The 23,887-nt window shown below is 45.9% G+C and overlaps 1 protein-coding gene across 1 annotated transcript in view; it reads right to left on the bottom strand.

Moving 5' to 3' along the window:
* Nucleotides 1-23,887, bottom strand: part of slc4a1ap (solute carrier family 4 member 1 adaptor protein) — a 187,891-nt gene that overhangs the window by 9,360 nt on the left and 154,644 nt on the right. Inside the window, exons 12-13 of the mRNA XM_055636349.1 lie at nucleotides 13,512-13,625; nucleotides 5,112-5,182 (exon numbers count right to left, since the gene is read on the bottom strand). Of these exons, the coding sequence (XP_055492324.1) occupies nucleotides 5,112-5,182; nucleotides 13,512-13,625 (185 nt within the window). The remainder of the gene's footprint in view (nucleotides 1-5,111; nucleotides 5,183-13,511; nucleotides 13,626-23,887) is intronic.

The following is a 23,887-nucleotide window of genomic DNA, read 5'->3' on the forward strand; positions in this document are numbered from 1 at the left end:
TCAAAGATGATTCTTCTGAACTTCTGCAGGCATACAGTAGAGAGCACATTGACTGGTTGCATCGAGGCCTGGTACGGCAACTTGAACACCCGGGAGCAGAAAAGACTACGGAAAGTTGTGACCACTGCCCAGTCTATCAACCGGCTTTGACCTCCCCACCATCGAAGGGATCTATCGCAGTCGCTGCCTCAAAAAGGCAGCCAACATCATCAGAGACCCTCACCATCCTGGCCACACACTCATCTCACCACTGCCATCGGGAAGAAGGTACAGGAGCCTGAAAACTGCAACGACCACGTTCAGGAACAGCTTCTTCCCCACAGCCATCAGGCTATTAAACACTACACCAATTAAGCTCTGAACTACAATAGACTATTATTTTTATTATTATTATTATTATTATTGCACTACTATTGTTTGTTTTTGAGTGTGTGTGTATGCGTGAAGACAAAGTGGGACCCGTTGGGTTCCAGTCACATGGGAGGCCTGGTCCCCCAACGCCACCCTTTCCCCAACGCAATATTCTATCACTCACTCATTACCCCAACGCAACCCATTCCCCCAATGCAATATTCCACCACTCACCCATAGCCCCTAACTGGAAGAAGGTTCTGACTATCTGTCCTATATGCCTCTCATAATTTTATCAATTTCTGTCAAGTATCCCTTCAACCTCTGACGTTCCAGAGAAAGCAATCCAAGTTGGCTCGAAGGGCCGAATGGCCTACTCCTGCACCTATTGTCTATTGTCTATCCAACCTCTCCCTGTAGCTGCAACACTCTAATCCAGGCAGTGTTCTGGTAAACCTCCTCGTGCACCCTCTCCAAAGCCTCCACATCCTTCCTGTAATGGGGCGGCCGGGAATGCACGCAATACTCCAAATGCGGCCGAACCAAAGTCTCTCATTTGTGATTATCTTTCAAATCTTTCCAGATCTGGCACCCTTAACCAATACATCTTTTGACAAGATTTTAGACATACAGCGCGGAAACAGGCCCTTCGACCCTAAGAGTTTGGCCTGACTGGCGATCACCACTACACTACCCTACATTCTAGGCATAATTTACAATTTTAATGAAACCAATTTGGGCAGCACAGTAGTCACAGCGCCAAAGACCCGGGTTTGATTCTGATTGCGGGTGCTGTCTGTATGGAGTTTGCACGTTCCTGTGACCACGTGGGTTTTCTCCGGGAGCTCCGGTTTCCTCCCACACTCCAAAGACGTGCAGGTTTATGGGTTATTCAGCTTTTTTTAAATGTTCTTTAAATTCTCCCTACTGTGCAGGATCGAACTAGTGTCGGGGGTGATTGCCGAACGTCGCGGATTCGGATGCGCCCACTAGCATTATCCTATACACACTGGGGACAATTTACACCGAAGCCAATTAACTTACAACCAGTACGTCATTGCAATGTTGGAAGAAACAGGAGCACCCGCAGAAACCCACGCGGGTCATGGGGAGAACGTATAATAACCGTACAGACAGCACCCGTGCTCAGGGTCAAACTTGGCGCTGTGAGGCAGCAACTCTACCGCTGTGCCATCATGTAGCCCTATCTGGTGGACAGCTGGTGGTAATTTGCCCGATTGTTGCGTTAGGTGGCTTCAAGACAAATTTTGCCCGATGCTATTTCTGTAAAACACCATGGAGTAAGTTGTAATTAGTTTGTAAATGCTGATTGCTGCACAAAATACTAGCAAATCTACTGCTCTTAAACTACCTCTGTGTTCAGACCTTAGAAAAAGGACGGGAGAGGGTTTATCCGCAACAAATTGCCTGTTGGGCTGTCACTTTAAGGGCTCAAACCAGCGGTCATTTACAAAGAAGATAAGTCACCTTCTGTTAAACTGCATCCAGTGCGACTCAGTTCCTTTTTTTTTTAAACTAAAAATAATTTATTCAATTATTTACAATAATATGTGCAATATGAAATAATTCAGAACAAAACCCTCCACCGTAGTACGTCAAACAAATATTCTTCAATACCATGTATAATATTAAACAACTATTCCTCCATCATTGACAAGGATGCATTCAACCCCCCGCGGTGCCCAGTGGTCCCGGAAGTCCCCCAGGGTGCCTGTGGACAGGGCGTAGTCTCTCTCTAACGCCACTTGGACGCGGACGTAACCCCGGAAAAGGGGCAGGCGGCCAGCTCGGGCAGAGCCCTCTTCTGCCTGGCGCCGTGACTCGCGGATGGCCAGCTTGGCCAGGCCCAGGAGCAACCCAGCCAGGACATCTTCAGCCCTACCCCCTCTCCCATGCACAGGGAGGTGTCCAAAGATGAGGATGGTGGGTGTGAATTGCAGCCAGAAGGCAAGGAGCAGTAGTCCCTTTAGGTATTGGAACATCGGACTCAGTTCCTTTGAGGGGAGAAAGCTGGCAAGGAAGTGCAGCCTGAAAAATGACTTCAAATCCACCTGCTTATCCTTTAAATAAGTCGAGCAGATGGGAAGAATATTTAAACAAAGATCCTTCTACTTCAAGAGTATAAACCAAAAGCCTCATGCCACAGAATCTATGTAAGTGCTAAAATCTATACAATATTATCTGGAGTTTTGTTTTCATATGGACTTTAATTACAAAATCCTTGTTCTTTGTACTTGCATCGCTGGATATAGAAAAATGCATCTTTCATATAAAAGTTGCTTGCGTTTCCACTGAACTGTGGACGATCTCAAGGTATTTGGAATTGAATTAATTATCCTGAAGTTGACTTGCAGTGCAACACCACATTGCTGGAGGTAGCAGAAGGCAAAACAGTGACGGCTGAAGGTTGCACAGCTTCCTGTTCATTTGGGCTCACATCTGAATAATTCAGGACTGCCTCCTGACTTTGAACAGGGCCGGAAGGTTTGCCTTCTTATTGTAGCCCTCTGAAGTTAAAAGAAACAGCTCAATTCATGCAGTACCAGTCATAAGAGTAGAATTAGGCCATTTGGCCCATCAAGTCTATTCTGCCATTCAATCATGACTGATCTTTCTCTCCCTCCTCACCTCATTCTCCTGCCTTCTCCCCATAAACTCTGACACCCGTATTAATTTCTTTAGTCAAAGGGTGGTGAATCTGTGGAATTCTCTGCCACAGAAGGCTGTAGAGGCCAAATCAGTGGATATTTTTAAGTCAGAGATAAATAGATCTCTATCTCTGCCTTAAAAATATTCACTGATTTGGGCTCTACAGCCTACTGTGGCAAATAATTACACAGATTCACCACCCATTGACTAAAGAAATGTCTCCTCATCTCCTTCCTGAAAGAACGTCCTTTATTTCTGAGGCCATGACCTCTAGTGCCAGACTCTCCCACTAGTGGAAACATAAATCTCTCTAGGGACTTAGATTAGTCTGAGCCTTGTGTGAACTCGGACAACCCAAAGTGATTTTCAGTTAATGGAATACTTTGGAAGCAGGTTCATGATTGTATTATTAAAAATTCAGCATCCGGTCAATGGGTCTTAAGAACGGTCACAACTAGAAACGTCACCTGTCCATGTTTTCCAGAGATGCTGCCTGACCCGCTGAGTTACTCCAGCACTTTGTGTTCTTAATGGTTGCAGTGAAAAGCTTTGTTTTGCACGCTATCCCAACAGATCAGATATACCATACAAAAATACAATCAAGTCAAATGTAGATAGATGAAAGGGAACATACAAAGTGCTGAATGTGGTTCGAGATACAGGCACCTCCCAACTTAGCCATGGGTTATATTCCATGAACCCTCACGTAAAAGATAGACTTTATGTAAGTTGGAATCACCATCCTCATCCCCCGCCCGAAATAACTCTCCAAGTCTAAAGAAGGGTTTCGACCCGAGACGTCACCATTCCATGTTCTCCAGAAGTGCCGCCTAACCCGCTGAGCACTTTGTGTCGATCACGGGGAGTATTAACTGTCTTTGTGGCGTCTGACTGATTCGGGTGCACTCTGCGGCGCACGGCCTTCTGGGTCAGCACCTCTGCCATTGCTGGCCTGAGTTCTATCTCGCTATTAGGGCACTTTCTGCGGTGCACTGCCTTCTGGGTCAGCACCTCCGCCATTGCTGGCCTGAGTTCCATCTCGCTATTAGGGCACTTTCTGCGGTGCACTGCCTTCTGGGTCACCACCTCCGCCATTGCTGGCCTCAGTTCCATCTCGCTATTAGGGCACATTCTGCGGCGCACGGCCTTCTGGCTAAACACCACCGCCATGTTCCCAATGTAACCTCGAGTGATCATACAAGTGTTGTGAAAATCACAAACGGCCAGAATTGTTCACGCAAGTGCGAGTTTACGTAAGTCGTCTATTGCCTGCGTTGGGGAGTGTCAGTACCTAAGAACAAAAAACTAACGTATAAAGAGAATGCGCTGCCAGAGAATTGGATTCATTTCCAGTGGCATGTATTATTGAGGACGAACTTGCAAAGCCCTGCTCCACACTGAAGTGTATTTTTAGATAAAGCACACAACTTAAAAGTTAATGAGAAAAGAAATGAAACACACAATTAAATGTAAAAACATGAATCGAATCGAAGGATAACCAGATGGAGAAAGAATGCAAAAGAAATGGTCGTCCTGGGCACTTGCAGGGTTTAGATAGAAGTGAAGAGGAAGGTGCACCGTGCATGTAGAAACAAGACACTGAAGATGCTAGTTTGTACCAGAGGACACACAGTGCTTGAATAACTTACCGGGTCAGGCGGCATCTCTGGTGACCATGGGCAGGTGACGTCACCTATATCATGTTCCCCAGAGATGTTGCCTGACCCACAGAGTTACTCCAGCGCTGTGTGTCCTTTTGCATTCATACCCTCCCTGATGGCACAGATTGCATTCAAATGAATATGAAGGCAATGCTTAGACAACATTGAATCATCAAATGATGTCTCTAGCTCCCGCACAGCACAACCAACGCAGCCAACGCATTAAAATTCTAAAGCAGTTATCTAGTCGTTGAACAGCAACTCTGAAAGCGGAAGGGCAAGGAAAATATATATCTAAACTCTGAAGCCCATAAGAAGCAAACAAATGAGGTGAAACGGGCCTTTAATCTTGTGAATAGTAAATGTATCAACTGGCTGGTACCACCCATACCCTGGGAAGAGGCCATAAATATAACTATAATTACTTACTTTCTTCGGACCATATATTTTCTTCTTCGTAGATTTTCTTTGACTTTCCACATCCTTGGACTGTGTAATCACTGCAAAGTAACAAAAAATAATGTATTCACGTTCAAGATTCTTTAAAACAAAATTAATCTTTTAGAACATGGAGAAGTACAGCACAGGAATCTGTGGCTCGTAATGTCTGTGTCAAACATGATGTTAAGCTAATCTCATCTGGCTGCATATGATTCAAATCCTTCCATTCCAACTCTCAGATTATACCCAATATCAATGATTTGGCCATGGGTGGCCACAGTGGCACAGCAGTAGAGTTGCTGCCTTACAGCACTTGCATCGCCGGAGACCCTGGTTCGATCCCGACAACGGGTGCCATCTGTACGGAGTTTGTACGTTCTCCCCATGACCCACGTGGGTTTTCTCCGAGATCTTCGGTTTCCTCCCACACCCCAAAGACGTACAGGTATGTAGGCTAATTGGCTTGGTGTATGTCCCTAATGTCCCTAGTGTGTGCAGGTAAATTATCGGTAATGTGTGCAGGATAGTGTTAATGTGCGGGGACCGCTGGTCGGCACGGACTCGGTGGGCCGAAGGGCCTGATTCCACACTGTATCTCTAAACTATAACTAAACTAATAATCAATTATCTTGTTGAAACAATTCCAGTGATCATACATAGAACATAGAACAGTGCAGAGCAAGAATGGGCCCTATCGCCCACAATGTTTGCACCGAACATAATGCCAAGTTAAACTAATCTCATCTTCCTGCACATGATCCACATCCCTCTATTCCCTGCACTGCCATGAGCCTATCGAAAAGTCTCTTAAACGCCACTAATCATATCATGCTTTTTTTTCAGTTATACAGCGTGGAAATAGGCCCGTCCAACTTGCCAACGCCGACCGACATGTCCCATCGACACTAAGCTGCGTTTGGCCCATATCCCTCCAAACCTGTCCTATCCATGTACCTGTCCAAATGTCTCTTAACCGTTATGATAGTACCTGCCTCAACTACCGCCTGTGGCAGCTCGTCCCATATACCCACCACTCTTCATGTAAAGAAGTTATCCCTCAGATTGCTATTAAATCTTCCCCCCCTTCATCTTAAACCCCTGTCTTGTTATTTGTGATTCCCTTACTCTGGGCAAAAGACTGCATTTACCCGATCTATTCCTCCCATGATCGTGTACATCTCTATAAGATCACCTCTCATCCTCCTGTGCTCCAAGGAATAGAGTCCGTTCCTTCAGTAAATGCAAATGAATGCAATAAAGGTGGAGATGATTAATTTGATAAGCTGTATTCTCTTTAAATAGGTTAGCTTACAAAAGGTCTGCCATGCAGAATGCTCGCAGGTTGGTGTGTGGTATGAGTAATCAGATATTAGTGTCTGAAGCAGGTTAACCTCTCCATAAAAGATAAGGTGATGTTAAACACAATAATGCTTGTTGCTAACACAGCACAAGAGCAATTTTAATCCCAACAGTCTCTCATGCTGAAAATTGAGATGACTTCAATTGTACCCATTGCGCAGTCAAAAGCTTTTTACGGAGTCAACCTGAAGCTTGCAAGGCCAGAGAGGAAATTATGTGCATTGTAAATTCAGCATTAGTGGGGAGTAATCTGATGGCAGCAGGCTGTCAGGCCATAGATTACAGCAACCAGGAGATGATTCCTGCAGGTAATTGCCTTTAAATATTTTGACATATTTCCCCTGTATTTCCTTAGAATTATTAATATTACCTCCTCACTCAGTTTTCTTGATGGATGTAGTGCAAAGACACATCTGTGAGAAACGTTGTACCTGTGGCTCACCATTCTCATGCATTTGGCAATAAACTCCACTTGACTTGCTGTTATTGTGTGCATGGAAATGTAGGTGGTGCCAGCTAGTGCTCCAACTTAAGGGCCTGTCCCACTCGGGCGAACTAATCCGCAAGTTCTGGCGAGTTTGCCCTCGCAGCATGGTCGACACGAGGTCTTACGAGGTCTTCGTAACTCTCCTTCATGCTTGAGAGTGGTCTCCGCGTACTCGAGGCCTCAGCCACGTCGTAGCGTTTTTTTCAATATGTTAAAAAATGCCCGCGAGTAAAAAAAAGGTCGCCTTGGAAAAAATCGATACTTTTTTACTCGTAGGTTTCGTCGTAGTAGGTCAGCATGTTAGTCGTAGGTAATCGAGGGTAGTCGAAGGTAGTCGTAGATAGTCTTCATCATAGTCGAAGGGAGGTCGAAGGAGGTTGTCTTCACTCTTCACTAGTCGGTGTCCAATTTTCCCTAAGTTAGTCGTAGCTAGTCATAGCTATTCGAAGCTGGTCTTCAACATAATTAAAGGAGGTCTTCTACATAGTCGATGGAGGTCTTCAACATTACATTTTTTTAACCTCTTCTAAACTCGCTGATTAGGTCGCCCAAGTGGGACAGCCCCTTTAATCTCAGATTCTCTCGTCGCCCCCATTCCAGTGAGAAATGTGGGGAATCCACTGTGGTGGATGTTTATGTTAACTTTTATGTAATTGTGTGTCTTGTTGCTTTATTTAGTACGGCTGTATGGTAATACGAATATCACTGTACCTTAATTGGTACACGTGACAATAAAAGACATTGTCACGTGTACCTGTACAAGTACGCGGACGACTCAACCATCATTGGATTCATCACCACCAACCAAGAAATTGAATACCGTGCACAGGTCAACCAAGCAGTGACCTGGAGTACAGACCATGATCTCTTACTCAATTCATCAAAAACAAAAGAACTCATCATCGACCCAAGACGCCAGCCATCCCCCAAAACTCCTGTGCTCATTAAAGGTGAATCCATCTCCATCACTGACACATTCAAACTCCTTGGAACCCACATCAGCAACAACCTCAAATGGAGGACAAACGCAGACCACATCTATGGAAAAGCCCAGCAAAGACTTTTCCATCTCCGACAGCTCAGGAAGTTGAGAGCAAGGTCTCATCTCATGCTCCGCTTCTATACAGCCATCATCGAAAGCATCCTCACTTCATCCATCACAGTCTGGTTCGGCAGTCTCGACTCACTCTCCCGGAAGAAATTACAGCGCATCATCAACAGAGCATCTAAAATTATTGGCTTACCCCTACCATCCCTTGAATCACTTTACCACAAACGGACATTACACAGAGCCCGCAAGATCATCTCTGACCCTACTCATCCTGCACACTATGCCTTTCAGCTACTGCCCTCTGGGAGGCGCTACAGGACAATTGCCTCAAAAACAAACCGCTTTAAAAACAGTTTCATTCCCACTGCAATTAACATTTTAAACTCTGTACGGTGAGGAATAAGAATAAGCATGGCCCTTATGTATTATGTAATGCGTCTGTCTGTATGTATATCTATGCTATATGTTTAATGTTTGATGAAATGTTGGAACCTGTACCGAGCTGTACTGATAACAAATTCCACCAGCCTGGCTGTGTGGTCATTAAAATACAATACAATACAATGGAACTCTTTATTTAAGTGCACAAAGCAGGGTACTAGACAGCAAAATGAAGAAAGGGAAGGAGGCACTGTGCAGGAAGGAACTGCAGATGCTGGTTTACACCGAAAATGCTGGAGTAACTCAGCGGGACAGGCTGCACCTCTGGAGAGAAGGAATAGGTGGCGTTTCGGGCCGAGACCCTTCTTCAGAAGACACTGAATATCCTTTTCCTCATGGGAATACTGTGCATAATTGATCAAGACCAGCTAGTACATAATAGACAAGAGTCTATTATGATGAGGAATTTCTTTGGCCAATGGATAGTGGACCTGTGGAATCCATTACCACAGACGGCCTTGGAGGGTATCTTTAAAGCGGAGATTGGCAGCTTCTTGATTAGTATGGGTGTCCAAGGTTACGGGAAAAAGGCAGGAGAATGGGGTTGAGAGGGATAAAATGGATCCGCCATGATCAATTGGTGGAGCAGACTCGGTGAACCGAATATCTTATGGTCTATTCAACCCTGGCATCTCATAGCTTAGACTAATCCACCCTAATGGTCACAGGCTAGCAAACCGCTTGGATTTTTCCTTCTTTTTCACTCGGGCAAATGCATATGCTGGGACATTCGACCATTAGCTCCTTCCGGCCTTTACTATCTCATTGGTGGCAGAGATATTTATATCATCATCGGTCACAGATAAGGTACAGGAAGACTGGAGAGGGTTAATGTTTCAGAAGGAACTGCAGATGCTGGTTTATACAGAAGCTAGACACAAAATGTTGAAGTAACTCAGCATCTCGGGAGAAAAGGAAGAGATGACTTTTCGGGTAGAGAAGGGTCTCGACCTGAAACATCAACTATTCCTTCTCTCCAGAGACGCTGCCTATCCCACTGAGTTACTCCAGCTTTTTGTGTCTATCTTCAGTGTAAGCCAGCATCTGCAGCTCCTTCCGAAACATTAGATATGTCTAAACGAACTTTATCAAGGCCCTTGTCAAGTCGCGTGCAGAAGTTTAAATCACATGGAATTCTAGATGAGATAGCCAACTGGATGCAAGTGGTGGTAGAGGAGTCATAGGCAGCGGAGGTTTGTTTATCAGGTTTGAGATTTGTGACCAGCAGTGTGCTCTAAGGTTCAATATTGGCTCCAAGGTTGTTCATCGTCAATAGATTTGGATGAGAATGTTGCTTCAGGTTACAACATAAGATCATGTCACCTAAGGTCACAACATATAATCCTCCAACACTTTCACCACCTCCAACAGGATCCCACTACTGGCCACATCTTCCCATCTCCGCCCCTTTGTGTTTTCCGCAGAGACCGTTCCCTCCGTAACTCCTTGGTCTACTCGTCCCTTCCTACCCTTCCCACCCTTCCTACCCCCTCCCCAGGTACTTTCCCCTGCAATCGCAGGAGGTGCAACACCTGTCCCTTTAACTCCCCTCCCTTGACTCTATCCAACTCCTTCGTTGCTTCAGCAGTATATTTGGGATCATTGTCTTGCTGTAGAATGAATTGTCGGCCAATGAGTTTTGAGGCATTTGTTTGAACTTGAGCAGGTTGGAGGTGTCTATACACTTCAGAATTCATTATTCTACCACCATCAGCAGTTCTATCAGCAATGAAGATAAGTGAGCCAGTTCCTTCAGCAGCCATACATGCCCAGGCCATAACACCCCCACCATTGTGTTTCACAGATGAGGTGGTATGCTTTGGATCTTGGGCAGTTCCTTTTCTCCTCCATACTTTGCTGCCATCACTCTGATATAAGTTAATCTTCATCTCATCTGTCCACAAGACCTTTTTCCAGAACTGTGATTGCTCTCTTAAGTACTTCTTGGCAAACTGTAACCTGGCCATCTTATTTTTGCGGCTAACCAGTGGTTTGCATCTTGCAGTGTAGCCTCTTTATTTCTGTTCATGAAGTCTTCTGCAGACAGTCGTCATTGACAAATCCACACCTGACTCCTGAAGAATGTTTCTGATCTGTCAGACGGGTGTTTGGGGATTTTTCTTTATTGTAGAGAGAATTCTTGTCATCAGCTGTGGAGGTCTTCCTTGGCCTGCCAGTCCCTTTTGCGATTAGTAAGCTCACCAGTGCTCTCTTTCTTCTTAATGATGTTCCAAACAGTTGATTTTGGTAAGCCTAAGGTTTGACTGATGTATCTAACAGTTTTATTCTTGTTTCTCAGTCTCATAATAGCTTCTTTGACTTTCATTGGCACAACTTTGGTCCTCATGTTGATAAACAGCAATAACATTTTCCAAAGGTGATGGAAAGACTGGAGGAAAGACTAGGTGCTGAGAGCTCTCTTATACCTGCATTTAATAGGCAATTAAACACACCTGAACAATTACAAACACCCGTGAAGCCATGTGTCCCAAAACATAATGGTGTCCTGAAATGGGGGGGACTATGTGTAAACACTGCTGCAATTTCTACATGGTGAAACCATAATGTATAAAAATGGCCTTTAATAAAATCTGACAATGTGCACTTTAACCACATGCGATTTTTTCTATTACAAATCTCAAATTGTAGAGTACAGAGGCAAATAAATAAATGATGGGTCTTTGTTCCAAACATTATGGAAGGCACTGTAATTCTTAAACATCACACTGTTACAACTGAGTGTTTTTGGTCGGCAATCAGATTAATCTCGCCATCCCCAACTGAAGTGGTTGTCAAGGGTAATTGCAATGCTCCATCTGTGAACCGCTGTGTTCAGTTTATTTAGTGCAAACCGGTGATCCAATCTGGAAATAACCTTGTTTGCTGAAACAATCCCGAGTCCACTTGGCAGGATAAAGCCTGGCAAGTGATAGGTGGATACGGGGGAGGGGGTGGAGGGGTGGATTGAGAGATGGGTGGGGTAGTGACGGAGAGGTAAAACGAAAGGTGTCAGATAAGGAGAGACGAGGAACGCAATGCAAAGAGAGAGAGAGGGATAAGAATGAAAGGGTAAAGGGCCTGTCCCACGATGCGAGTTCACCCAAGAGCTCTCCCGAGTTTAACAAAAAATCAAACTCGTGGTTACTGAAAACTTAAATTTTCAGTGTTGAAAAAACTTTACAAGTTTCACGAGCTTACCGCGTTTCCCGAGTACCTGCCATTAACGTTACGAGGTGCTACGAGACATCCACGAGCTCCGACATACCCGCTACGTACTTACCAAGAGTTGTTTTTTTTTTTTAGCTCGGGAGAGCTCCTGGGTGAACTTGTACAGTGGGACAGGCCCTTCAAGGAGAAGGCTAAAGATGGGGGATAACAGGCAAGTAAGGAAAGGTAGACACAAAATGCTGGAGCAATTCAACGGGACAGGCAGCATCTCCGGAGAGAAGGAATGGGTTTAAAGAAAGGTCTCGACCCGAAACCTCACCCAATCGTTCTCTCCAGAGATGTTGCCTGTCCCGCTGAGGTACTCCAGTATTTTGTATCTATCTCGGTTTAAACCAGCATCTGCAGTTCCTTCCCACACAGGGAATTGTGGGTCTCGGGGGTGGGAGGTAAGTGCAGGAAGGGGGGGAAAGGAGCAGAGCGACGGGGGGATAGTCCACCAGTCCACTGACCATTTGCCACGCTTTGCCCCGCCCCATCTCTCTTGTACAGCTTTCTCTCCCCCTACTGCTATCAGCCTGGCGAAGGGCCCGGACTAGAATGATCGTTTGCCCATTCACTGCACAAATGTCGCCTGACCCGCTGAATTCCTCCGGCACTTTGTGTTTTTAGTTTAGTTTAGTTTGGTTTAGAGATCCACCATAGAAACAGGCCGTTCATTTCACCGAGTCCACGACGACCATCTCCCTTCTCTCCTCTGAGCACTATTCCAAATGGTCCCTTTAAACTCACCAGGGTCCCTGTTCCCATCCACACTACTTCTATGTTATTCTACTTTCCCTTCTACTCTCCGCATTTCTACGGAGGGCCAATTAACCGACACACCCGCACGTTCACAAGTTATAGGAGTAGAATTAGGCCATTCGTCCCATCGAGTCTACTCCCGCATTCAATCATGGCTGATCTCTGCCTCCTAATCCTATTTTCCAGCTTTCTCCCCATAAACCTGGACACCCGTTCTACTCAGGACTTTGTCCATCTCTGTCGTAAAAATATCCATGTCTGTGGGACGTGGGAGGAATCCAGAGCACCTGGAGGAAATCAACGCGGTCACGGGGAGAACGTGCAAACTCCGCTCACAGACAGCAGCCGAGGTCAGGATCAAACCCGGTTCTCTGGCGTGTGTGAGGCAACGGCTCTGCCAGCTGCGCCATTGCACCTCTAAACAGAGGTGTCCCAAAACCTTCATCAGTCTAAGCTCGACCATTTGGTTAAACATTCATGAATTCACACATTAAATTAAGGCGTTATTTATATAATAGATTTTAAGATCCATTTAAAGTGCCATTAGCTTGATCAGAATGTGTAAGAATTTAAAATAAAATAAAATAATAAATCAAAACTGTATCAACACTGTGCCTCTTTTGCAAGACTGCTGAGCGTTTATTTTTAATCGAAAACTCTAATCTTTACATCGAGACCACGTTGGCTGGGATCTGTATAATCAATGGGGGCAGCAAACAATGACTCAAAGATTTGGAAGACGATGGGGAAAGACAATTATTGAGGTTTGCTCAACGGCACATTGACAATTTGATGGGGTAATATGGGGACGGAGGATTAGATGTACAGTTTTATGTGGTGACATCTCAACAAACTAAACAATTCCAGGCAGGGGATTCTACGAAAGCCTTGCCACTGATAAATCAGGTACGGCATATATTGACATCAAAGTAAATGTGAGGTCTACTTTAATCCACTAAACTATCACTATGCTGAGGTTGGTACAGTGTTCACTCAATCATTTTCTTTTACGCTTTGCCAACTATTGATTATCATTTGAATAGATGCAAAGAAAAGGGGCAATTATTCACGTCAGTCATACCTGGTGATAAATCCTCAGATGGAAGGTCCTTGTAGTCCTCTTGTTTCTTCAGCGATTGAGCTGTACTTCCCTCACCTTTCTCTTCTACTGGACATGGAGGGGTCAAAGCTCCGTCTGTTCAAGGAAGGGACAAAAACATGGATTAGCACACTCAAGATGTTTTCAAAGAGCAGCCTTGTTCCAATTGGTGTTTGCTCACTGAGACCAACCGCTCAGCCGGTTAATCCCGTGGTGGGAAAGTGATTTTAAACAAATTGCAAAATCGATGGCTTGATTACCTGCCGTGAAATTGTACACAATTGTCAGGCAATAACACAGCACTCGGAAGGAACACTGTGGATTAAAACCAGGTGGAATACAGAGGGAGGGAAGGTTTTGTTAAGTAAATGAATGTATAAGTTTATTCGTCAAGTATATTCACACACAAGGAATTTTCCTTGGTGCTCCGCCCGCAAGTAACACATGACATACAGTAACAGTTAGGAATGGCACATAAAACATTAAACATTAATAATAAAACATTATTGATTAAACATGTGATTTAAATAAAATACCAGAGCAAAAGGAGGCTATGAATTTTTGGTCTTTGAGTAGAGCTACTCGTGGGGAAAACTGTTTTTGTCTGGCTGTGTCGGCTTTGAGAGTCGGGAGTCGCCTTCCAGAGGGAAGTGATTCAAAGAGTTTGTGGCCAGGGTGAGAGGGGCCAGAGATGATCTTACCCACTCGCTTCCTGGCCCTTACCGTGTACAGTTCGTTAATGGAGGGAAAGTTGCTGCCAATAACCTTCTCTGCTGATCGGACGATTCGCTGCAGCCTCCAGTTGTCGTACTTGGTGGCTGAGCCAAACAAGAGCATGATGGAGAAAGTGAGGACAGGCTCTACGATGGCCGTATAGAATTGCCTGTGGGCAGAGTGTGCTTCCTTAGCTACCGCAGGAAGTACATCCTCTGTTGGGCCTGTTTGAAAACCTAAGTACTTCCAGTACTTAAGTACTAAGTACTTAAAGTACTTCCACAGGGGGATGGTGCAGTGAAATTTGGGGGGGCCGCCAAGAACTAAGGGGGACCGGGCGTGGACCGGGGGGTGGGAGACGAAGAAAGGATGAGAACTTTTTGTAACTTTGTCAGTGCCTCTGCGGCGACTCATTTGTGTACTATGTATGCAAAAATAAAGCATGTCACTGTACCTAGCTAGATACAAGTGACAACAATGAAACGTCATCATCGGCTCGGGTTAAGTGAGATGCCTAAAGGGCCTGTCCCACTTAGGCCGACTGTCACAGTTGTAGCAGGTCGGCGTAAATCCAGCGACTGGAACCCCCCCACAACAATGTCTACAGTAAGCTACAACAACCTACCACCTAGTCAACGTCAATTTACGGCAAACTACTGCCAACCCACCTACGACAACGTACAACCACACAGGTGACAGCCTCCGACAACCGAAGTCAACCTACGTCCAGCCGCGACAAGCTACGCCAAGCAACGACCCTGTCGGCGACAACTGAAGACAATTCAGTCGCTGGTACCTGTCGCCGGTTGACGTAGATAGTTGCCGATGGAATTCGCTGGTCAGCACTGGCTACAACCTACGTCACCTGGCGACAACCTACGACAGCACCTAGGTTAGGAGAAGTCAAGCTACGCTCATTGGCGTCAACCCACTGTCGGCAAAATTTTTTGAACATGTTGAAAATCCAGCGGCGACCAGAAAGACGTTATGACCCTTTGGGCGACTGAGGAGACGACTCACGACCATACAGGCGACACCCTGGTGACCATGTGGCGATAGTCTAGTCACCTGTGGTCGCCTAAAAGGGACCGGCCCTTGAAGGTTTAGTATCACGCTCACCAGATGATTTTTCTTCCCTCCTTTGAAACTCACCGAGGGACACTATTACCGAGCTCCCTTTAAACCCACTGGGGCCCATGTTTCCATACTCTTTTACAGCTCACCAGGGCTCTAGTTACCACACACTCTCGAAACATACTGTAAATTTGTTCCAATGCTACGTAATATCAAACGAAAAGTAAATCAAAAGTTTGTGCTGGGGTATTAAGAGGATTAACTTCCAAAAGACAGGGCCTGGCCCGATCAGAGGGGAGGCAATGAGTGCCATTTGGCATGGGCCTCATGCCTGTCTGCTTCAATGCGATCTTGATTTGGGTGCCGCTAAAATTAGGAGGGCCTCGGCTTGATCTTGGTTTGGGGGCCTCTAAAATTAAAATTGGCTTGGGCCTCAGTTCATCTATGAGAGGGCCTGGACAGGGCTTGTATGCGTTACCTAAAATGAGAGAATTTGTTAGGCTCTTTCAGCACTGTTTGTTCCGTACGCTGACTCATTGTGGCATTCAGATGATAAGCATTTCATGTCTACATCATTCTTTAAAAATAACTCTTGCTTTCTTTCTTCCATCCTCTTTCTTGCCTTTTTAATTATAGAAGTTGAGAATTGAACTCAACTATCTTTGCACTGACACTGTGCTGAAAGCTTTTTGTCCCTAGGGAGTTTTGGAATGAGTTGGCGCTGAAGCCCATCAAAGAAGGAAGCAAACATGATGCATTTCTGGAGTCGAAAAGAGTAGTCTTAAGAATAAGAAGTAAGCCATTTAGAACAGAGACGAGGAAACACTTTTTCTCACAGAGAGTGGTGAGTCTGTGGAATTCTCTGCCTCAGAGGGCGGTGGAGGCAGGTTCTCTGGATGCTTTCAAGAGAGCTAGATAGGGCTCTTAAAAATAGCGGAGTCAGGGGATATGGGGAGAAGGCAGGAACGGGGTACTGATTGGGGATGATCAGCCATGATCACATTGAATGGCGGTGCTGGCTCGAAGGGCCAAATGGCCTACTCCTGCACCTATTGTCTATTGTCTATTGAAAAGCCAGAGAGCTGATGAGAAGTTTGGGAGGTATGGCTGAGGAGAAAAACTGGGTATTAGGTCCAAGGGATCATTTTTTTGTTGCTTCATGAATCGGAGAAAGCAGGAACTGGTGGTGCTGGCTCGAACGTCTTACTCCAGCACGTTGCGCCTATTTTTGGCATAAACTAGCATCTGCAGTTCTTAGTTTCTATGTTTATATTAACCCTTGATAGGTCAGTAACGTTATTCAGTCCTATGAACGGGAGCTCTCTGATGGACAATGGTAGATGGAGTGAAGTTACTGCAACAACCTACCATCTTGGGACTTGAACGTTTGCTGTTATTATGGAGCTGGGACTTCTCAATAGGGCCAAGTTGGGGAATGACAAACTTTCGGCATATTGTCAGTACAAAGGTAGCCAAGTTCAATTCTGCACGAATGAAAGAGATGTGAAGGAAGGAGGGAGGGAGGGAGACGGTAGAAGTTATTTATAAAGAATCACAAATACATGAAATGCTTTTCATGCATGCTTAATGAATCAACATGAATACACAGCCGTAGAAGGAGGATAACTATTCCTTGCTTGTGCTTTACAGCAGCCTACTTTCACCTATCTTGATCTAAACGCATCCGCAAACTGGACGGACACAGTGGCACAGCGGTAGAGTTGCTGCCTTGCAGCGCCGGAGACCCGGTTTCCATCCCGTCTGCTGGTGCTGTCTGTTTGGAGTTTGTACGTTCTCCCTGTGACCTGCGTGGGTTTTCTCCGAGATCTTTGCTTTCCTCCCACACTCCAAAGACGTACAGGTTTGTAGGTTAATCGGCTTGGTATCAGTGCAAATTGTCCCTATTGTGTGTAGTGTAGTGTGTAGTGTGCGGGGGTCACTGGTCGGCGCAGACTCGATGGGCCGAATGGAGCTTGTTTCCGTGCTAAAACCTTCGAGTCGTTTCTTCCACAAGTGTTTATCCAGGTTCGCATTCATTGTTTCCATTGCCACTGCAGCCACAAGCTCAGCTCGCAAAATAAACTTTGCATACAAGTAAAGATAGCAGGATAGATTTTTTTACTTATCCCCACCATCGAAGGGATCTAACGTAAGGCGGCTGATATCAAATCAGCTACGAATATGAAATATAATATCATGGCGGCACAGTGGGGCAGCGGTAGAGTTGCTGCCTTACAGCGCCAGAGACCCGGGTTCGATCCTGAGTACGGGTGCTGTCTGTACGGAGTTTGTACGGTACATTTACCCCGTGACCTGCGTGGGTTTCCTCCGAGATCTTTGGTTTCCTCCTGCACTCCAAAAACGTGCAGATTTGTCTGTTAATTGCGTTGGTATCATTGTAAATTGTTCCTAGTGTGTAGGATGGTGCTAGTATACGGGGTGATTGCTGGACTCGTGGGCTGAAGGGCCTGTTTCTGCGCAGTATCTCTAAAGATTAGACATTTGAATTAGGAAAGCTAATTAGGTTTAGCAGAAGAGTCTGAAGAAGGGCCTCGACACAAAACCCTGCCCATTCCATCTATCCTGAGATGCTGCCTGGCCCGCTGAGTTACTCCAGCATTTTGAGTCTATCTTCGGTTTAAACCAGCATCTGCAGTTCCTTCCTACACTAGCAGGGTTTGAGAGCAGCTCCAAAGAACCGTGCAAAATTTGGCTCTTGCTGGCACCGATTTCAAATTCCAGACTGATGAATAGTTTTGCCAAGTAAAAAATAAACCTACAACTTTAAGGTTTTCTAACCATTCAGCTGTGGCCTAATGTTGTATCATTCAATATAAACAGTTAGGCTTCAGCGGATTCCTATTACTCTCCAATTGTGTTTCCACTACTGATCAAAGTCATTCCTGAACTTCCAATATCCAAAATATGTTTTATGACTACAGATATGTTTTATGAATCCTTAACCAAATATTAGGGTGGTACGGCGGTAGAATTGCTGCCTTAAGGCCCTGTCCCACTATACGAGTTTACCCAAGAGCTCTCCCGAGTTTAAAAAAAACTCGTGGTAAGTACGTAGCGGGTACGTCGGAGCTCGGGACGTCTCTTAGCGGCTCGTAACGCTAACGGCAGGTACTCGGGAAACGCGGCAAGCTCGTGAAGTTTTTTCAACATGTTGAAAAATGTCCACGAGAGCCCCGAGTACCTATGAGTGGCTATTACCATAATTCTCCGAGTTCGAATCAAGGGAAACTCGGGAGAACTCTCGTACAGTGGGGCAGGCCCTTGACAGCGCCAGGTACCCTGGTTCGTTCCTGACTAAAGGTGCTGCCTGGAAGGAGTTTGTACGTTCTTCCCGTGACCACGTGGGTTTCCTCCGGGGGCTCTGGTTTCTTCCCACACTCCAAAGATGTACAGGTTTGTAGGAAACTGGCCGGTAAAATTATAAATTGTCCTTAGTGTGTGTAGGATAGTGTTATGGGCCTGTTCCACAGGCGATTTTTTTAGGCCACTGCCAGCGACTTGGACAATGGAATTCACCGGCGACAACCTACATCACCTGATGACAACCTATGTTTTTATCACGGCGACAACCTACGCCAGCACCTACGACATAAAAAATTGCAACATGTTGAACATTTTTCGGCAGTCGCCTGTAGTTGCCTAAAGAATCGCCTAAGTGGGACAGGCCCAGAAGTGTGCAGGTGAATGATGGTGGGCTGAAGGTCCTGCTTTGGCACTGTATCTCTAAAATCTCTAATCTAAAATTGTGTCCAAATAATGACAAAAATATGGGCATATGCAGCAAGATGCTTGAAGCAGATACTCTACCACTCTCTTCACAGCCCCAGTTTATCAGTGCAGAAGTTGCTCAAGGCAGTGTCCTTGCTCTGACCATCTTCAACTATGGTATCAATGACTTTCCTTCCATCAGAAGCACAAAGGTTGAGATGTTCACCGATGATCTTGCAATGTGCAATTCCATTCGCAAGACAGATTATTGACCAACATCTACCCCAAACCTACAAACTCCCACAGCTCTCCAGACTACACTTCTTCCCGCCCTGCTTCTTGTAAAGACTCTATCCCCTACTCCCAATTCCTCCATCTATGCCGCATCTGAGCCCAGGTTTTCCATATTAGATCATCGGAGATGTCATCATTTTTAGGAAACGGGGGTTCCCCTCTTCCATTAAAGATGAGGCTCTCCTCGATATCCCACAGCTCCGCTCTTGCTCCCCCTCCCCCCATTTGTAACAAAGACAGAGTCCCCCTTGTCCTCACCTTCCACCCCATCAGCCATCGCATACAGCATATAATCCTCCAACATTTTCGCCACCTCCAATGGATCCCACTACTGGCCACATCTTCCCATCTCCACCCTTTTCTGCTTTCCACAGAGACCGTTCCCTCCGAAACTCCGTGGTCAATTCGTCCCTTCCCATCCAAACCAGCCCCCTCCCCAGGTACTTTCCCCTGCAACCGCAGGAGATGCAACACTTGTCCCTTTACCTCCCCCCTTGACTCCATCCAAGGACCCCGACAGTCTTTTCAGGTGAGGCAGAGGTTCACCTGCACCTCCTCCAACCTCATCGACTGTATCCGCTGTTCCAGTTGTCAACTTCTCTACATCGCCGAGACCAAGCACAGGCTCGGCGATCGTTTCGCTGAACACCTCCACTCAGTCCGCCTTAACTGACCCGATCTCCCGGTTGCTCAGCACTTCAACTCCCCCTCCCATTCTCAATCAGACCTTTCTGTCCTGGGCTTCCTCCATTGTCAGAGTGAGACCCAATGCAAATTGGAGGAACAGCACCTCATATTTCGCTTGGGCAGCTTACACCCCAGCGGTATGAACATTGACTTCTCTAACTTCAAATAGCCCTTGCTTTCCCTCTCTCTCTATCCCGTCCCCCTTTCCTGATCTCCAACTAGTCTCACTGTCTCCGACTACATTCTATCTCTGTCCCGCCCCCTCCCCTGACATCAGTTTGGAGAAGGGTCTCGGCCCGAAACGTCACCCATTCCTCTCCAGAGATGCTGCCTGAGTTACTCTAGCATTTTGTGTCTACCTTCACACTTCTCTACTTGTACGCAGTCAATTTTAGACAATATTCAGGCATAGTTTGGGGTGGCTCAGTGGCACGGCGGTAGAGTTGCTGCCTTACAGCGCTGAAGACCCGAGTTCAATCCTGACTACGGGTACTGTTTGTGCGGAGTTTGTACGTTCTTCCCGTGACCTGCGTGGGTTTTCTCCGTGATCTTTTCCTCCCACACTCCCAAGACGTACAGGTTTGTCGGTTAATTGGCTTGGTGTAAGTGTAAATTGGCCCTCGTGTGTACAGGGTAGTGTAAATGTGCGGGGATCGCTGGTCGGCGCGGACTCGGTGGGCCAAAGGGCCTGTTTCTGCGCTGTGTCTCTACACTAAACATCATTGAGATGTTTCCTTTGTCCTCCCAGAAGGGCATCACGGTGGCGCAGCGGTCGAGACTCTGGTTCAACCCTGACCTCGGGTGCCGTCAGCGTGGAGTTTGCACGTTCTCCCTGTGAGTTTCCTCCGGGTGCTCCGGTTTCCTCCCACATCCCAACAACATGCGGCAGGTTTGTGGGCTGATTGGCCCTCTGTAAATTACCCCTGGTGAGTAAGGAGTGGATGCGGATGTGGGGGTTACATTGAAATGTTGTGAATGGGCGATCGATGGTCTGCGCGGACTCGGTGGGCTGAAGGGCCTGGCTCCATGCTGTTTCGCTGGACACAAACGAAGTGCATGCGAGAGTTTGAGCTGCCACCTTTGCTTCCCTTGTGCATTCATCTCCATTGATGAAACCAAATGTGTAAGGGTCAACCAGCTCACATTTTGTGCACGGAACTGATGACAAATTACTTCTTGTACAGGTAATACTTCTCGTTTAGATATAACTTCTGAGGAGCTGTCACTGTAATGCAGAAACTAATTTGCACAAAACAACAGCTCATAAATGATAAATGAACGAATCAATTTTTTCGGAATTGTTTGGAAGAGGAAATTCTTGCCCAGCAGACCAGGCGAACGAGGTTCTGTTCTGATGAATAGTCACCGACTGGAAACATTAAACCTGTCTTCTCATCATAAATGCTGTCGACCCTTCCGAGTATTTTCGATACTTGCTGTTTTTGTTTAAGATTTCCAACATCGGTAATTTTTACTTTCACTCGTTTTGATTAGCTGAACTGCTTGCTCTTTTGTGAATTCTGCAGCGGTATCATTTCCATTTACCTGATGTCTGGCATGTTTTAAATGCCCAACCTGGAAATTTGCACCTGTGGCAATGCAGCACTCCTTCAGTACCCCACTAAACGCAGGCCAGACCATTACGCAAAGCAACTTCCCTTCCATTATCTCCATCTACATCTCACGTTGCATCTGCAAGGCTACCAGTATAATCAAAGACGGATCGCACCCTGGCCACTCCCTCTTCTCCCCTCCCATCAGGCAAGAGGAATAGAAGTGTGAAAATGCACACCTCCAGATTCAGGGACAATTTCTTCCCAGCTGTTATCAGACTTTACAGATACAGTGTGGAAACAGGCCCTTCGGCCCACCGAGCCCGTGCCGAACAGCAATCACCCCGTACACTAGCACTACCCTGCACATTATGGACAATTTACAATCTTACCGAAGGCCAATTAACTTAAAAACCTGTACATCTTTGGGATGTGAGAGGAAACTGGAGCACCTGGAGAAAACCCACGTGGTCACAATGAGAATGAACAAGCAGCACCCGAGGTGAGAATTGAACACTCTTCCCTGGCTCCGTCAATTCCACTGCTGTGCAACTGCGTAGCCCTAGATATTCTTCAGAGCTGCTGCCTGACCTGCTGAGTTCTCCAGCACTCTATGTGTTTTTTGTCAATCTTCATTGTTAAGGGCCTGTCCGACTGTACGAGGTTATTGCAAGAGCTCTCCCGAGTTTAAAAAAAAATCAAACTCGTGGTAAGCACGTAGAATGTACGTTGCGGGTACGTCGGAGCTCGGGACGTCTCTTAGCGGCTCGTAATGCTAACGGCAGGTACTCAGGAAACGTGGGAAGCTCATGAAGACTCGTGAAGATTTTTCAACATGAGTACCTACGAGCGGCTATTACGGTAATTCTCCGAGTTCGAATCGGGGAAACTCGGGAGAACTCTTGAATTAGCTCGTACAGTGGGACAGCCCCATTAAGATTGGTTTGCCTACCAATGGCAAGACACACCAACGTGGTATTTTTTTCTTTGGTGAGCAGACCAGAGACGATTTACAGCTTGATTTATTGCACGGAATGGCTGCTCCAGGAATAGAAAAGGCCACTTCCCCAGAGTTTAGAGGAATACAACATTTGTAGATGACATGATGGATGCTAAAGACATATTTCCCTTGGCTGAAGGTCGAGAACTAAAGAACATCATCTCTGGATAAGGAGTCAATTATTTTAAGAATGAGTCGAGGAACATTTCTTTACTCATTGTAATTTTCCATTCCAAAGGGTTGTGGATAATTGGTTAAGTACATTCAAGACCAAACGATCTTTATACAGAAAATTAAAAAAAATCTGGGGTTAAGGGTCAACTCAAAACAAATTAACAGGATAAAAAATCTTTAACAGACTTTCCAACTTGAAGGTTAGAATGCATTTTTATTTACATGTTCACACAAGTTGTTGTTCAACTTTCTGCTTTTTAACTATAACACTTTTTATTTTAACATAGAACATAGAAAGGTACTCCGTCTGAAGAAGGGTTCTGACCCAAAGTGTCACTGATTCCTTTTCTCTGGTGTCTGAAGAAGGGTTCCGACCTGAAACGTCACCTAATCCTTTTCTCCAGAGATGCTGCCTGACTGTGTTAAGGGCCTGTCCCACTTGGCAATTGTTTTGGCGACTGCCGGCATCATTGACTGATGTATCAGGTCACCGAAAAATTTGCAGCGTGACACGGCGTGATGACATATTGACGCAAGCTGTTTTTTTAAGCGTCGCAACATTTTTTTTGTCGCCGCTGAATTTTGAAATGTTCGAAATCTTTTGGCGACACTGATATGACGCTGGCGGTCGCCGAAAAAATCGCCAAGTGGGACAGGCCCTTGACTCCAGCACTTTACGTCTACAGCGGTAGAACTGCTGCCTCACAGCGCCAGAGACCCGGGGGTTTGACACTGACTACGGGTGCTGTCTGTAGGGCGTATGTACGATCTCCCCGTAACCGGCGTGGGATTTCTCCGAGATCTTCGGTTTCCTCCCACAATCCATCGAAGGGATCTATCGCAGTCGCTGCCTCAAAAAGGCTGCCAACATCATCAAGGACCCACACCATCCTGTCCACACTCATCTCTCCGCTGCCATCAGGTAGAAGGTACAGGAGCAGCTTCCATCCCCACAGCGATCAAGCTATTAAACTCGCCATCAACTCTGAACTATAAGAGCCTATTGAACTATCTGTTTATTTATGTGTATATATATATATTCTATGCTATATAGACACACTGAACTGTTCTGCATTTATGCCTACAATACTCTGTTGTGCTGCAGCAAGCAAGAATTTCATTGTCCTATCTGG

This window comes from Leucoraja erinacea, chromosome 5, assembly GCF_028641065.1.
Source record: "Leucoraja erinacea ecotype New England chromosome 5, Leri_hhj_1, whole genome shotgun sequence".
NCBI lineage: Eukaryota > Metazoa > Chordata > Chondrichthyes > Rajiformes > Rajidae > Leucoraja > Leucoraja erinaceus.